The 13,529-nt window shown below is 50.3% G+C and overlaps 2 protein-coding genes across 2 annotated transcripts; one reads left to right on the top strand and one right to left on the bottom strand.

Moving 5' to 3' along the window:
* Positions 1-1,043: 1,043 nt before the first annotated feature.
* Positions 1,044-3,415, bottom strand: LOC104605548 (uncharacterized). The gene has a single exon (XM_010270357.3). The coding sequence runs from the start codon at positions 3,141-3,143 to the stop codon at positions 1,179-1,181; it is 1,965 nt and encodes a 654-aa protein (XP_010268659.1). The 5' UTR covers positions 3,144-3,415; the 3' UTR covers positions 1,044-1,178.
* Positions 3,416-6,903: 3,488 nt separating this feature from the next.
* Positions 6,904-7,578, top strand: LOC148803575 (uncharacterized). Its single transcript, XM_088896845.1, has one exon. It carries the CDS (start codon positions 6,904-6,906, stop codon positions 7,576-7,578), a length of 675 nt encoding a protein of 224 aa, XP_088752971.1.
* The last annotated feature ends 5,951 nt before the right edge of the window (positions 7,579-13,529 follow it).

A 13,529-nucleotide genomic window follows, 5' to 3' on the forward strand; every position in this document is an offset into this window, starting at 1 on the left:
ATTTAAAATTAAAAAAAAACAAAATAGTTGAAATGTATAATCATATTAAAAAAGATCCAAATATATTCACATATTCAACCATATATATAAGCGGGGATCCCTATCCCTTTCCTGTCCCTGTGGGGGGAAAAGAATCATCTCCATCCTTGCCCCATAAGGAGGGTTTCAACGGTAATCAAGGAAATGAGAAAAATTACCATCCCTATCTATGAATTGGCTGAAGATTTAAATGGCATAAGTGATTTCAGGTCTTATAATTAACCATCAAGGCGTCCAATTAGCCTCCAATATTGGGTTGGATGAAATACAAGTGGCCTGAATCAATACCGAGATGCCTGTACAATAGCCTGTATTCTAGAGCATATATAATATGACAAACCATAGTATACATCTATTATATTCAAGGTTTCAAAAATCAACCGGAAATGAAACCGCTATAGCCACCAGTTCCTAGGTCAACGATTTCGATCATTTGGGTCGAATGGTTCAGGTAGTTTAATTATATTAGAATATTAGGGGTATAATTCAAATTTAATCTGATCCGTTTGTATCCCTAGATTTGGGATCTAGAAGAACTGCTACGCATTAGGGGTACAATTCCGGTTGGCTTGAGTCAGCATTTTACACTGCTTCAAGTTCATACCTTTCCCGGGTCAATTTAAATTTTCGGAAAAACTAGAAACCAGTCATTCACCCCAAAACCACTTTTTGGCCAAGAACCGTTGACTTGATCAGTGAACCACTGACTCAGGTGGGCGAACCATCGAACCCTCGACCCTGGCATTGGTTTTTAGCTGTTTTTTGCTTTTTTAAATTTTTGTCAGAATGGGCCGTCCATTCGGACCCGACGGTCGGACCATTCGAACCTGCCCCCAGAGTGGTTCTCTGTCCTGACCGATTTTAAAAACCTTGCATATAAGTACGGTAAATTTCTCCAAATCCGAATGTGCAGCTGCAGTGTCTTCTGGGTAGGAGTAACGGATCCGAGACTTCTATCTGTCACAGTCGGTCGTCAATCATGGAATGCCAATACACAACATACAAGTATGAAATGGATTTCCATGGGTTTATCGACATTCTTCTTAACACTAACAGAAAAAAGAACGATATATACACTCCATGATAAGAAGAAAAAGATACAAACCGATTTTGCGTTAAGAATATTTGTGCACATTGAATCAATGAAATCCCCTTGAACCTCTGGATTGGTAGAGCTCTAACCGACCTTTGGCTTCTGGCAACAATGACTCAACGGTGACATCTTGCATCATAGACCCCTGCTTTAATGACCATTCAAGCACCGTGAGAACCTCTGCATTTGCAAGCTCCTCGCTATCGGGGACATGCAATGCTATGTAGCACAACAGGATCAATGCCGGAATTTGAACTATCTGCTCTCCGAAGTAGACAAGTTGGATTAGATGCTTTACTCCTCCAGCAGTGATTATGGCCTTGGAATGGTCAAGATGGAGGTAATTGTCGGTGCCTGCGAACTTGATGAGGGAAATTGCAGCCTCCCTTGAAACCTCCCCTTCTCTCTCATCCAGCAAACGCACCAATGGTGCAATAATTCTCTTCTCTGTTGCTCTGAACGTCCTTGCCAAGTGTCCCAAGGCCTTAATGCTAGGGACGAGAAGGTCGGAGTCTGCCTTCTCGACGATCCTCAGTAATTGGTCGACAACAGCCTTAGCGGCAGGGGAATTGGGCTTGAATGCAGACCGTCTCAACTCAGTGTCTTGCTCGGCAACTGCAGTAATCTCCATCAATGCCATAGCGGAATTGAATTGCACCTCTTCAGGGCCCTTCTCAAGGAGAACTGCAAAGCATAGGAGTGCTCTCGACTCTGTGATACTTCGGCATATGGTTGAATTGCCTTTGGCAAGATGCCAAAGGGCTCTAGCAGCCATTTCTTTCATATGGGCCTTGGTGGCAGGGTCTTCGAATTCCCTCCCTTTAATGCTAGGCCCTGATGGTGGCATGTGGTGGTGGTGTTGTTGTTGGTGGTAATGGTGATGATGCTTGGTGCTGCCATGAGTCGAATGATTTCCATGGTTATTTGGCGCTAGAGGTGGCCTCGATGGGGATTTCCCAGAAGACATGGTGTTAGTAACAACATTATGCATCTGGCTTGGGATTTTGTTCCCCATTGGATGAGGAATTTGACTATCGTCTTCGTTGGCATTGTTGTTGTTGTTGTTGGGGCTCTGGTTGGGATTATTACTCGCTATTACGACTGAATGAATCGACATGGATTGCTTGCTCGCAATTGCATACTTACTATGTTCCTGAACGGTCTCAAATGCGAGATGACTAACGAGTAGTCGAATTATATTGGTCTGGGCAAAATGATCCTGACACTTGGCGTGATGAGCGGCAAGCTCAGACACTGCCCAAGCAACCATGGCCTGAACCTTCATGGGACCTTCTTTAAGGATTTTCGCAAACACTGAGCAGATGCCCGCGTGAATCATGTGTTCTACGCTCTCAGGATCACGACCGAGAAGACCAATGGCCCGGGCGGCGTTCTCCTGGCCTTCAAATTTGCCTTCTTTAAGCAATTTCAGAAGAGGTCCCACCCCACCTTCCTCGATAATGAGCTTACCATATCGATCATTGTCGCGGGCGAGAGATACAAGCGAGGCAGCCGCGTCGGATCTCTCTTCAACAGATCCCGTATAGAGGGTAGCAATCTGTTCCCAGATAAGGCAGAGGATAGGCTCGTTAGCGGCAATAGGAGGAAGGCCCAAGTACTCATCGTCACGGTCATCTGCGGAGGCAGATACACGAAGCAGCCAAGAGACATCGCCAATGGAATTCTCGAGCTGAGAAGACATTTTCTTAAACGCAGTGGCGGGTATGATGGTAAAAAGCCGCTTCATAATGCCGTTGGCACGACATTTTGTGACGAGGACGAGGGCCTTGTCGAGGACTTGCTCGGTATCGTCGATTATGCGCCGGGTGGGGCGCTCGTAGAGGTCGGAACTAGCACGGGCAGCCTGACGGAGGAGTGTGGCGAGCTTCTCCGTTTTGGATTTAAGCTCGGCACACTCCTGTTTGAAGGATTGGGCATCGTCGGCGGTCTTGGTCACCTGGTCAGCCAATTGGATCGGCCTTGTCAGGATCTGCTTCACGATGTCCGCCATGGCCCCAGGCAAAGCGTCTATCGCAAAGAGATCAAGACCGATATCGAGATGATATCTCCGAACAAAGCCTACATAGAGTGCTAAAACCAAACCCAATAAATATACGAATTTACCGGTTGATCAAATTAGAGGAGAAAGAAGGAAAATTTTAGAATGAACCGATTAAAGCTGAGCTTCTAATGCTACATTTGGCATTTCCTTATTTTAAGGACTTTTACCTACTTTTTTTTTTTTTTTGCAGTTAAAATGAAATAAGTCCTCAAAATAAGGAATGCCAAATGCATCCTAAGCCAGTTTGATATTTTAAAGGCTTATCTCCTTTTCAGTTCGCAGTAAAATGAGATGAGTCCTTCAAATAAGGAGATAAGTAAGGAATGCCAAATGCAGCCCAAGCCAGTTTGAGTTTTATTTTTGCGGGTTTGATGTCCGAAGACAAAGGGGGGAGGAGAAGGTGGTGGTGGACTGGTGGCGGTGGGGGAGGTGGTTGAGTCAACAGGTATTTACAAGGTCAAACGCGTTTTGCTCTCCATTTTTGAGCCCATATCCTCCTGTCCGGCTATCCCTTGCTCTATTGTTAGGGCCTCTATCGGTTGGTATTCCTTAAACAAATTCAAAAGAAATATATGGACATACATACATTTCCACCGTTGATTGTAGAAAAGAAAAATAATACGATGGATGATCAATCATATGGTTACTGTAACTCCAAAACGATGGATGTCTTCTAAAAGCCTGATTCAGTTTACCAGGCCCAGACTGCGACTGCTCCTCCTCACACTTCACTGCCTCAACTCAATCAGTCAATCGGGATTAAACTTGTTCATGGGCCGGGCCCGGGCTGGATCAGTGAAGTGTATCCCTCAACTCAATCAGTCAATCGAGCCTGAGCTCAGCCCGACCATCAGGCCTAGGCTTAGCCCAAGCCCGGCTCTTATATAAAGCTCGAAACTCGTGCTTGAGTTTGAGTCTGATTAGAAATTTGGAAAAAAATATTTTTTTTTTTTTTAATTCAATTAAAAACTAATTTATTTATATTAAAAATATCAAAACCTAAAAAATAATGAAAAGAAGAAAAATAAAGAAAAAATGTATTATATATATATTTTTTATTATATAAAATATATTTTTATTATATAATACATTAAGAAGTTGGATTTGAATTCGGTTCAAGTATTTTTAAAAAACCTTAAACCCGTAGACCTAAAATTCTGTCTAAGCCCGACTTACATCAGGGCCATCGTACTATCCGGCCCATAAACAGGTTTAATCGAGATTACACTGACTGGTACCAATATCATCAACCCTTCCACCCAAATTACCATGCATCTCATCCCATGTGTGGCGTCCACAATCTGCATTTGGACCCACCTTTCCATTAAACGGGTTACAATCAGAATCAGTCATCTGATTTGTAAATTATTCATAACATCGTCACTTCGTTCTACTTACCTTTTTTATTTTTTCTGGCTTCACGGGGCTACATAACCAGGGAGAGGGGATGGGTAGCCCACTGTGGCCGTGTGGTAGGTAGCATAAAACAAAATTTCATTGCCGTCATAAGAGAGGATGTAACTTACCACGTGGCAGTTTGATAGATAGTACAAAACGGGTTAACTTTGGCTGTTGGGGTCCAACAGCATAGGCTGTTGAGACCAACGTTTTAAAAAACGACTTGTAAACGGAATCTAATGGAGGATGATTTGACCCGACCTATAAAATGGTGACACGTAGACACTGACTCAGCACGAGCAACAACTCAACATTGTAGCCTAGTGCGACCAAGTGACGAGCCATAAAGCAATTCGTTACATCGTAGCTCACAAAAGGAGAAGCTCGCCACAACGCGAGCTCCGGGTTCACCGAGCTACCTTTGAAGGGATACTCCGAGGCAACTTTTAGCTCGCGAACTAGGGGAACTAGCTCGCCCAAGCTCCCAAGCAGACAAGTCATCCCAAGGACCAATTCTGTTAAAGGTAATCCTGAAGTATTCCAAGCTCGCTACAGAGTAGCTCGGGAATGGGCCGCATGGGCACTCCTTAGGAAGCTTCTACCAGACAGGAACACACCGATCCGCCTATAGATACCCTGAGGTAAAGACATCTCGGGCCAGATAACTCGGTTTAGCTTGTCACAGGCAGTTCGCCGCTTGCGAGATAACCCAACACAGGGTAACTCGCGGAAGGGTAGTTCGGCATATCGCAGGAAAACCTCCTGCCCGACCACCGTACCCGACAAATCTGGGGACAACATGTTATGGACACGACTCCTGGCAACACGCTGCGTCGCAACCACAGGCAGCAGCGCGCACAGCAGCGCGCCTAGCAGCACACACCGCCCGGCAGCGCACCGCGGTACAGTCTGCCAGCCGCCCGACAGCAGCATGCACCGCACGGCAGCAGCACTCGGCAACAGCACGCACCACACAGCAGCGACACGCACCACACGGCAGCAGCACGCACCTCACAGCAGCAGCAAGGTGGGGCACGCGTGCCAACGTAGAGCAGGGCCCACATGCCAGCTGTACCTTTCCCTTATCCCCTATTTTTGTGTTTCCCTTAGAAGTAGGAGTTTGAGTTTCGATAGAAGTTTAAGTTGCGATAAGAGAGGGACTACCTTAGCCGAATACAAGAAGGAAACCCTCCTGTAATCTCCTATTTAAGGAGCTGATTTATTCAATAAAGTCATCGAATTTTCAGTCAAGAAGAGAACAGGGAGAGTTAGGTGATCTCTTGAACAAATCACCCCTCAGTCCGCCATCATAGGGTCAACTTGCAAAGGGAAGGCAAGGAGTTTTCCCAACAAACCGCCCCGTGACGAGATCCTACGCCCGGGCCCATAACATTTTGGTATCAGAGCCGAGCGTCATGGGCGACATGGAGCAGCTATCGACCAGGGTTCATGAGCTGGAACACCGTCTCGTGGAAAATCATGCAGAGGTAAGGGAAGTTAAAGAGGATGCCAGGGAACTTCGACGTTTACTGGAGTTATACTTCTCCACTAGAGAAGGGAGCCCTGAAGGGGCAACCACTCATCACAGCCGCCGCCCAGATCGGGCAGAGGGCTCCGGTGAGCAACAGAGTGACACACCAACAGCAGCAATCATACCCAAATACAGTCGTCTAGAGTTCCCCTCATACAGCGGCAACGGTGACCCACTTGGATGGCTGTACCATTGTGAGCAATTCTTCCGCAATCAGCGCATGGAAGAGAAGGACAAGGTCAGCCTGGCAGCATTCCACTTGACCGATGAAGCACAGCTCTGGTTCTACCGAGTGGAGCAGGAGGAACCAGGCCTTAGTTGGGGCCAGTTCAATTCGTATTGCCTCCTCAGGTTCGGGCCCCCATTAACGAGCAACCCCTTGGGGGAGCTCATTAACCTCAATCAAACCGGGACCGTCGCGGATTATCAGCGGTAGTTTCAGACCCTTCTCGCCAGAGCCTCTTTGGTTCGGCCAGACCAGCAGGTGGATATGTTCACAGCCGGCCTATCGGAACCTCTAAGGGTTGATGTGGAGATGCAGAGCCCACCCAACTTGGTCACAACAATGAATCTGGCCCGAGCGTTTGAGCGCAAGCTACAGATCAGCTGAGGGCCGTCCAGCATGGGGTGTCCCGCAACGACTTGGGTGAACCCAAGATCTACCATAGGAGGGCCTTCAATAGGGAACAACGCCCTTTCACCAGCAACACAACCCGAGCTGCAACTAGCATAGGTAGTAGCACGATAGCACCTCCCATCAGACGCTTATCCAGGGCCGAGATGGCAGAGCGCCAAGCCAAGGGCCAATGCTTCAACTGTGACGAGTTGTACTCAGTTGGCCACTGTTGCAAGCGGTTATTCTGCCTCCTAGTAGACGAGCTAGAGGAGGAAGAAGAGGAACAGGCGACACAAGAACCCGAGATCTCCCTCCATGCCATCACTAGAGTCCAAAACTCCCAAACCATGCAACTAGAGGCCCAGGTGGCAGGAAAACAGGTACGGATTCTGGTTGATTCAGGGAGCACCCACAACTTCATCAGCAAGCAGGCTGCGCTCCGACTGAATCTACCAATGGAAGACAGGCCGCGGCTCCAGGTGGCTGTAGAAAATGGGGAGAGAATTCATAGTCCAGGGATCTGCCGAAGTGTCCAAATCCAGGTGGATTCTGAACCATTCCTCGCAGATCTATTTGTACTGACCTTAGACGAGTTCGACATAGTGTTGGGGATTAAGTGGCTCATCACCCTCGGCCCCATCCTATGGGATTTCAGCGCCTTGACCATGACATTTGACTTACATGGGAAGCGGGTCACTTGGAAAGGGACCAAGATGAGAGCAAGGAAATCACAGGTGCATACTCTCCATGGCGACGCCTTGCACACCGCGGAGATGGAGAGGCTTCTTGCAGACTTTTCAGACGTGTTCTCAGAACCCAGGGGCCTTCCACCTAGCTGATCATGTGACCATCGGATCCCATTAATACCAGGGGCAGGACCCGTCGTCGTGAGGCCGTACCGCTACCCGCACCTACAGAAGGACGAGATAGAGAGGCAGTGTGCAGAGATGCTGGAACAGGGAATCATACGCCCCAGCCGCTCTCCATTCTCTTCACCAGTCTTGTTGGTGCCAAAGCAAGGCGGCACCTGGAGATTTTGTGTGGACTACAGGGAGCTCAGCAGTAGAACCGTCAAGGACAAGTTCCCGATCCCGGTGGTAGACGAATTGCTAGATGAGCTCCACGGGTCTCAGTACTTTTCTAAGCTGGATCTCAGGTCAGGTTACTTCCAGGTCCGAATGGCCCCTAAAGATGTGGAGAAAACAGCCTTCCGAACGCATCACGACCACTTTGCATTCCTGGTCATGCCTTTTGGTCTCACCAATGCCCCATCTACATTCCAGGCCCTGATGAACGAGGTATTTCGGCCCCACCTCCGCAGGTTCGTCCTAGTATTTTTCGATGATATCTTGATTTACAGTACTTCGTGGGTGGAGCACGTTTGTCACCTAAGGACAGTTCTGGAGCTGCTGCGACAGCACAAGCTCTTCCTAAAATGAACCAAGTGCTCCTTTGGAGAGCCGTAGGTCCGTTACCTAGGCCATATAGTTAGCAGGGAAGGAGTCTCGGTAGATAATTCCAAGATTCAAGCCATCCGGGAGTGGCCCAAGCCATAGACCATCAGGGCTCTCCGTGGGTTCTTGGGGCTCACGGGATACTACCGCAAATTTGTAAGGGACTATGGACTCCTAGCGGCCCCATTGACCAAGATGTTGAAGAAGAATGCATTTCAATAGGATGAAGCAGCTAACACCGCCTTCACAAACCTAAGGGACGCACTCTCCACTACCCCCATGCTGCAACTACCAAACTTTGAGCAAGAATTTACGGTAGAATGTGATGCGTCTAGCATAGGCATCGGAGCAGTACTGCAATAGAAAGGGCACACCATAGCCTTCTTTAGCCGCAAACTAGCAGATCGGCACCTCAAGCTACCGGCCTACGAGCGCGAATTGATCGGACTGGCCAAGGCCGTCCAGCACTAAAGGCCGTATTTGTGGAGCAAACCCTTCATTGTCAAGACAGACCACTACAGCCTCAAATACCTTCTAGAACAGCGGCTTACTACTCCACCCCAACAGCACTGGGCAAGCAAACTGCTAGGATTTGACTTCCGCGTAGACCACAAGGCGGGAGCCTCCAACTGGGCCGCTGATGCGCTATCCAGGCGGGAAGAGGACACGGCGCACCTCTGCACGGTCTCCCAGTCCCGCGTGACCCTATTGGAGGACCTAAGGAGCGTGTTGCCCCAATCACCCACGTGGAGAGACCTGATGCAAGAGTTATAGTCGGGCACAACCAAACCAAACTGGACCATTCATGAGGGACTTGCGCTGTACAAAGGAAGGGTATATCTCCCAACCGATTGTCCCTTGATTCCAGCTATCCTCGCCAGCATCCACAATGCCACCCATGAAGGGGTGCAAAAGACGTTACACCGCGTCCGTGCAGACTTTCATTGGCATGGTATGCAAGACTCGGTCAGGGATTTCATCCAGAACTGCTCCGTATGTTAGCAACAAAAGTGGGAGAACTTACACCCAGCAGGACTCCTACAGCCCCGGCACTCCCAACGCAGATCTGGGCCGATATCTCTATGGACTTCGTTGAAGGCTTGCCTAAGGTCGGAGGGAAATCCATCTTATTCGTAGTGGTGGACCGCTTCTCAAAATATGCTCATTTCATTCCATTGTCCCACCCCTACAGCGCAGTTTCTGTGGCCCATGCCTTTTTCACACACATCTTCCGCGTACATGGGCTACCCGAGACCATCGTCAGTGATAGGGATGCAGTCTTCACCAGCACCTTCTGGAAGGAGCTGTTTAGATTATAGGGCACGACTCTAGCCTTTTCCTCCGCCTATCATCCACAAATGGACGGGCAAATGGAGGTTGTCAATCGCACCATAGAAATGTACCTCCGTTGCTTCGTGGGGGACCAACCACGACGCTGGGTGGACTGCCTTCCTTGGGCCAAATACTGCTACAACACATCTTACCACTCATCCCTCGGCATGACTCCCTTCCGCGTGGTGTATGGGCGAGACCCTCCTCGTCTTCTCTCCTACGAACCGGGTTCAATACAGTTGGAAGAAGTAGACCGTAGCCTCCAAGACCGCGATGCCCTACTGGCTGAAGTCTCCTTACGGTTGCAGCAGGCACAGGCACATATGAAGATAGCCTACGATCAACACCGCCGCGAGGTCACCTTCCAGCCAGGACAGTTCGTTTGGCTAAAGCTCCAGCCCTACCATCAGCTCTCCCTCAGGCGACGGGGCCTCCAAAAGCTGACCCCAAGGTTTTATGAGCCCTTCAAAGTTCTTCGACAGATCAGTAAGGTTGCCTATCAACTGGAACTGCCTAAGCACAACAAAATCCATGATGTCTTTCATGTGTCCCTGCTAAAGCCTTTTACAGGGACTCCCTCAACGCAAGTGCCTCCTCTACCCCCTCTCAAGGACGGCAGACCCATCCTCCAACCTAGAGCTCTCGTCCGGTCACACATCAATCGGGGCACCTTCGAGGTTCTAGTAGACTACCATCAGTAGAGGCCACTTGGATTCCATGGGCCGACCTGCACAATGCCTACCCCGACCTCGAGCTTGAGGACAAGCTCGTTGCCCAGGAGGGGTGTAATGTTATGGACACGACTCCCGGCAACACGCTGCGTCGCAACCACAGGCAGCAGCGCACCTAGCGGCACGCACTGCCCGGCAGCGCGCCGCGGTACAGTCGGCCAGCCGCCTGGCAGCAGCACTCGGCAGTAGCATGCACCGCACAGCAGCGGCACGCACAACACGGCAGCAGCACGCACCTCACAACAGCAGCAAGGTGGGGCGCGCGCACCAACGTAGAGCGGGGCCCACACGCCAGCTGTACCTTTCCCTTATCCCCTATTTTTGTGTTTCCCTTAGAAGTAGGAGTTTGAGTTTTGATAGAAGTTTAAGTTGCGATAAGAGAGGGACTACCTTAGCCGAATACAAGAAGGAAACCCTCCTGTAATCTCCTATTTAAGGAGCTGATTTATTCAATAAAGTCATCGAATTTTCAGTCAAGAAGAGAACAGGGAGAGTTAGGTGATCTCTTGAACAAATCACCCCTCAGTCCGCCATCATAGGGTCAACTTGCAAAGGGAAGGCAAGGGGATGGCAAGGAGTTTTCCCAGCAAACCGCCCCGTGACAAGATCCTACGCCCGGGCCCATAACACAACAGCCATATCCCTCGTCAGACACCGTCGTGCCTGCCACCTTTAGAGGGTGCCTCACACTCGACAGGCATGTACCCTGCAATGACGGCCTCGCGCGTGCCACCTCAGCACCTGCCAGTAACGGCTGCGACAGGCTGACAGTGGCGGTTATACCTACCCTATTAGAGGCCTGTGGGCCTGATGCAACGGATTTCTATTATAAAGAGCTTATTATCAAGGGAGAGAGGTATGATCTTCTGCTCACGCGCTATCTGCACTCTTAGCCTTCATCTTCTCCTTGCTTCTCCTACAGAATACTAACTTAAGCATCAGAGTGTTCCCACCGGGAAACCCCCCGAGGATTCTTCTTCTTCTCCATCTCAGGTACCTTCCAGGAGCCACGTAAGTGCCAGCTAGGAGTGACCGGATTGCGCACCATCATTTGGCGCCGTCTGTGGGAAACACTTCTAAAAGCCTTCCTCTAAAACTTCACCGTTCTTCCTTCTCTGAAAACTCGACACTCATGGTTTCTTCAAGCAACGTTGGACGAAGCATGGAGATGGGTAACTCCAAGGGACAACCCCAGGTTCCCACGGTCCGCATTGGGCAGTTCACCATCCCCCTCTCGGTGGACGGAGTCCCCAGGCTGAACATGCCGCGAGCAACGACGCCTGTGGGTGTTCTCCTGCCTTCCTCGGTTGAAATGACCTTTGCGGAACCAACTGTCATTCCTCTGGCGACCAGCCAGAGCCAGCTCGACGATCTGATGTAGTGCATGCGGGCCATGCAAGCCCAAGTGCAACAGCTCCAGCAACACCAAATTTACCAGCAACAAGTGCTACACCACGTCTCCCAGTACCACTACCAGCAGCAATTCCCTCAACTGCCTCAACCTCAACCTCAGCTTCAGCAGCCGTAGCTTCCTCCTCGGCACCCAGCCTCACAGTGAGCTAGGTCTCGCCGCCAAGACGAACGCCCTTCTCGCCAAGAAGAAGCCTCCCAAAACCCTCCTAAGAGCCAGGCCTCTTCCCGCGGTAGACAAGAAAGACCGGCCACCCCGGTCTCGCCGCGGGCGATCAGGTCGGGAGAACTCCAGCTCGCCAGGTCTGCATCACCTCGGCAGTCGAAGTTTGAAGCCCTGCGCCTGGAGAACCAGTTCGAGATCCTGGCTGCAGACTCCAAGTAGGATCCCTCTGTCCGCAGCCATCACCAGTGGCCCGAGCTACTTCCTACGCAAACCATTCCTGATAGCACGGAGGTGAGCAACACGAATGTGGAGCCCGCCAAGAAGCAGAGACACCGCCGCCGAGCTCGCCGGTTTGCCACCCACAACCTGCTCGAGCTCGGAGGCAGAGATAAGGTAATCTCGGGCGAAGCTAAGGTTCCCCTCCTTTCAGTTTTGTCCCCCCTGTCTTCCGAACTCCTAGCAGTTCCAATGCCTAAAGACTTCAAGCTCCCCCCTCTTGATAAATATGATGGGTCGTTTGACCCAAATGACCACGTAGATGCCTTCCAGTCGCAGATGCACCTGGCGAGAGCCAGTGAGTCATGCATGTGCGTGGCCTTCTCCACCACTTTCAGGGGAGTAGCCCGTACATGGTAGGGCGAGGGTGTGCCCGAGAAGAGAAAAAGGGAAGGAGAGCCTTCCAGCCAAGGGGACAACCGAAAGAAAAAAGATGCAGCTTGGGGGGCAAAGCCAGGTTAGTCGTTCTGAGCTCCTGTAGCGGACCGAACTGTTTACACCCCACTGAACACGAAGCAGGCCAAAATCCTGATGGCGATCAAAGACGCCCTGTATGTGAAGTGGCCACCCCGTCTGAGGGGAAATCCCAACGAGAGAAATAAGAACTTGTACTGTAGTTTTCACAGAGATCACGGCCACAGTACCGAAAGTTGTAAGAACCTCCACGACGAGATAGAGGAGCTCATCCGTTGCGGATATCTAAGGAACTTTGTACAAAATAACAATAACAATAATAATAATAAAACAGGTCGGCAAGGGGAGCATGGTAAGGATGCTCCCGAGTCTAGCAGCAGGCTGGCCGAATAGTCACAGAGGCAACTTCTAGAAGAGAGGCCGGTTCGGGGCACCATCCACGTGATAGTGGAAGGCTCGATCATTGTGGGTTGTACTTCAGCAGCGGCTCGGACGTCAGTTCGTGAAGCTGCCCGGGAAGAACAAAATCCTCCGAAGCGGCCGATGACAAAAGAGCCAATTTTCTTCACGGATGATGATGCGCGAGGGGTCCACTACCCCCACGGCTTGTGATAAAGCTGAGGATCAACAACTTCGAGGTCAGGCACGTACTCGTTGACTCAGGCAGCTCGGCAGATATTCTCTTCAAAGCCACGTTCGACCAGCTTCAGTTGCAAAGAAGTGACTTGAAGCCCGCGGACACTCCTTTGGTAGGCTTTAGCGGAGAAGAAATCTGGCCCCTTGGGAAGGTAACAGTACCTGTGGAAGTCGTCACTTGGCCCTGCATAGTCAGACTCAACCATGACTTCCTGGTGGTCGCGACCCCCTCCCCATACAAAGCCATAATAGGTCGACCGATCACCCATGTCCTACGGGCGGTGGTCTCCACTTATCATTTGGCAATGAAGTTCCCTACAGACTTTGGTGTGGGGGTAGCGCGGGGCGACCAGCTCGAGTCCCGCAAGTGC

Source organism: Nelumbo nucifera, chromosome 1 (assembly GCF_055504915.1).
Source record: "Nelumbo nucifera cultivar China Antique chromosome 1, China Antique-T2T, whole genome shotgun sequence".
NCBI lineage: Eukaryota > Viridiplantae > Streptophyta > Magnoliopsida > Proteales > Nelumbonaceae > Nelumbo > Nelumbo nucifera.

Coding starts and splice junctions, on each gene's coding strand:
- LOC104605548 (XM_010270357.3), bottom strand. CDS start 3,143: ATGGCGGACATCGTGAAGCAGATCCTGACAAGGCCGATCCAATTGGCT.
- LOC148803575 (XM_088896845.1), top strand. CDS start 6,904: ATGGCAGAGCGCCAAGCCAAGGGCCAATGCTTCAACTGTGACGAGTTG.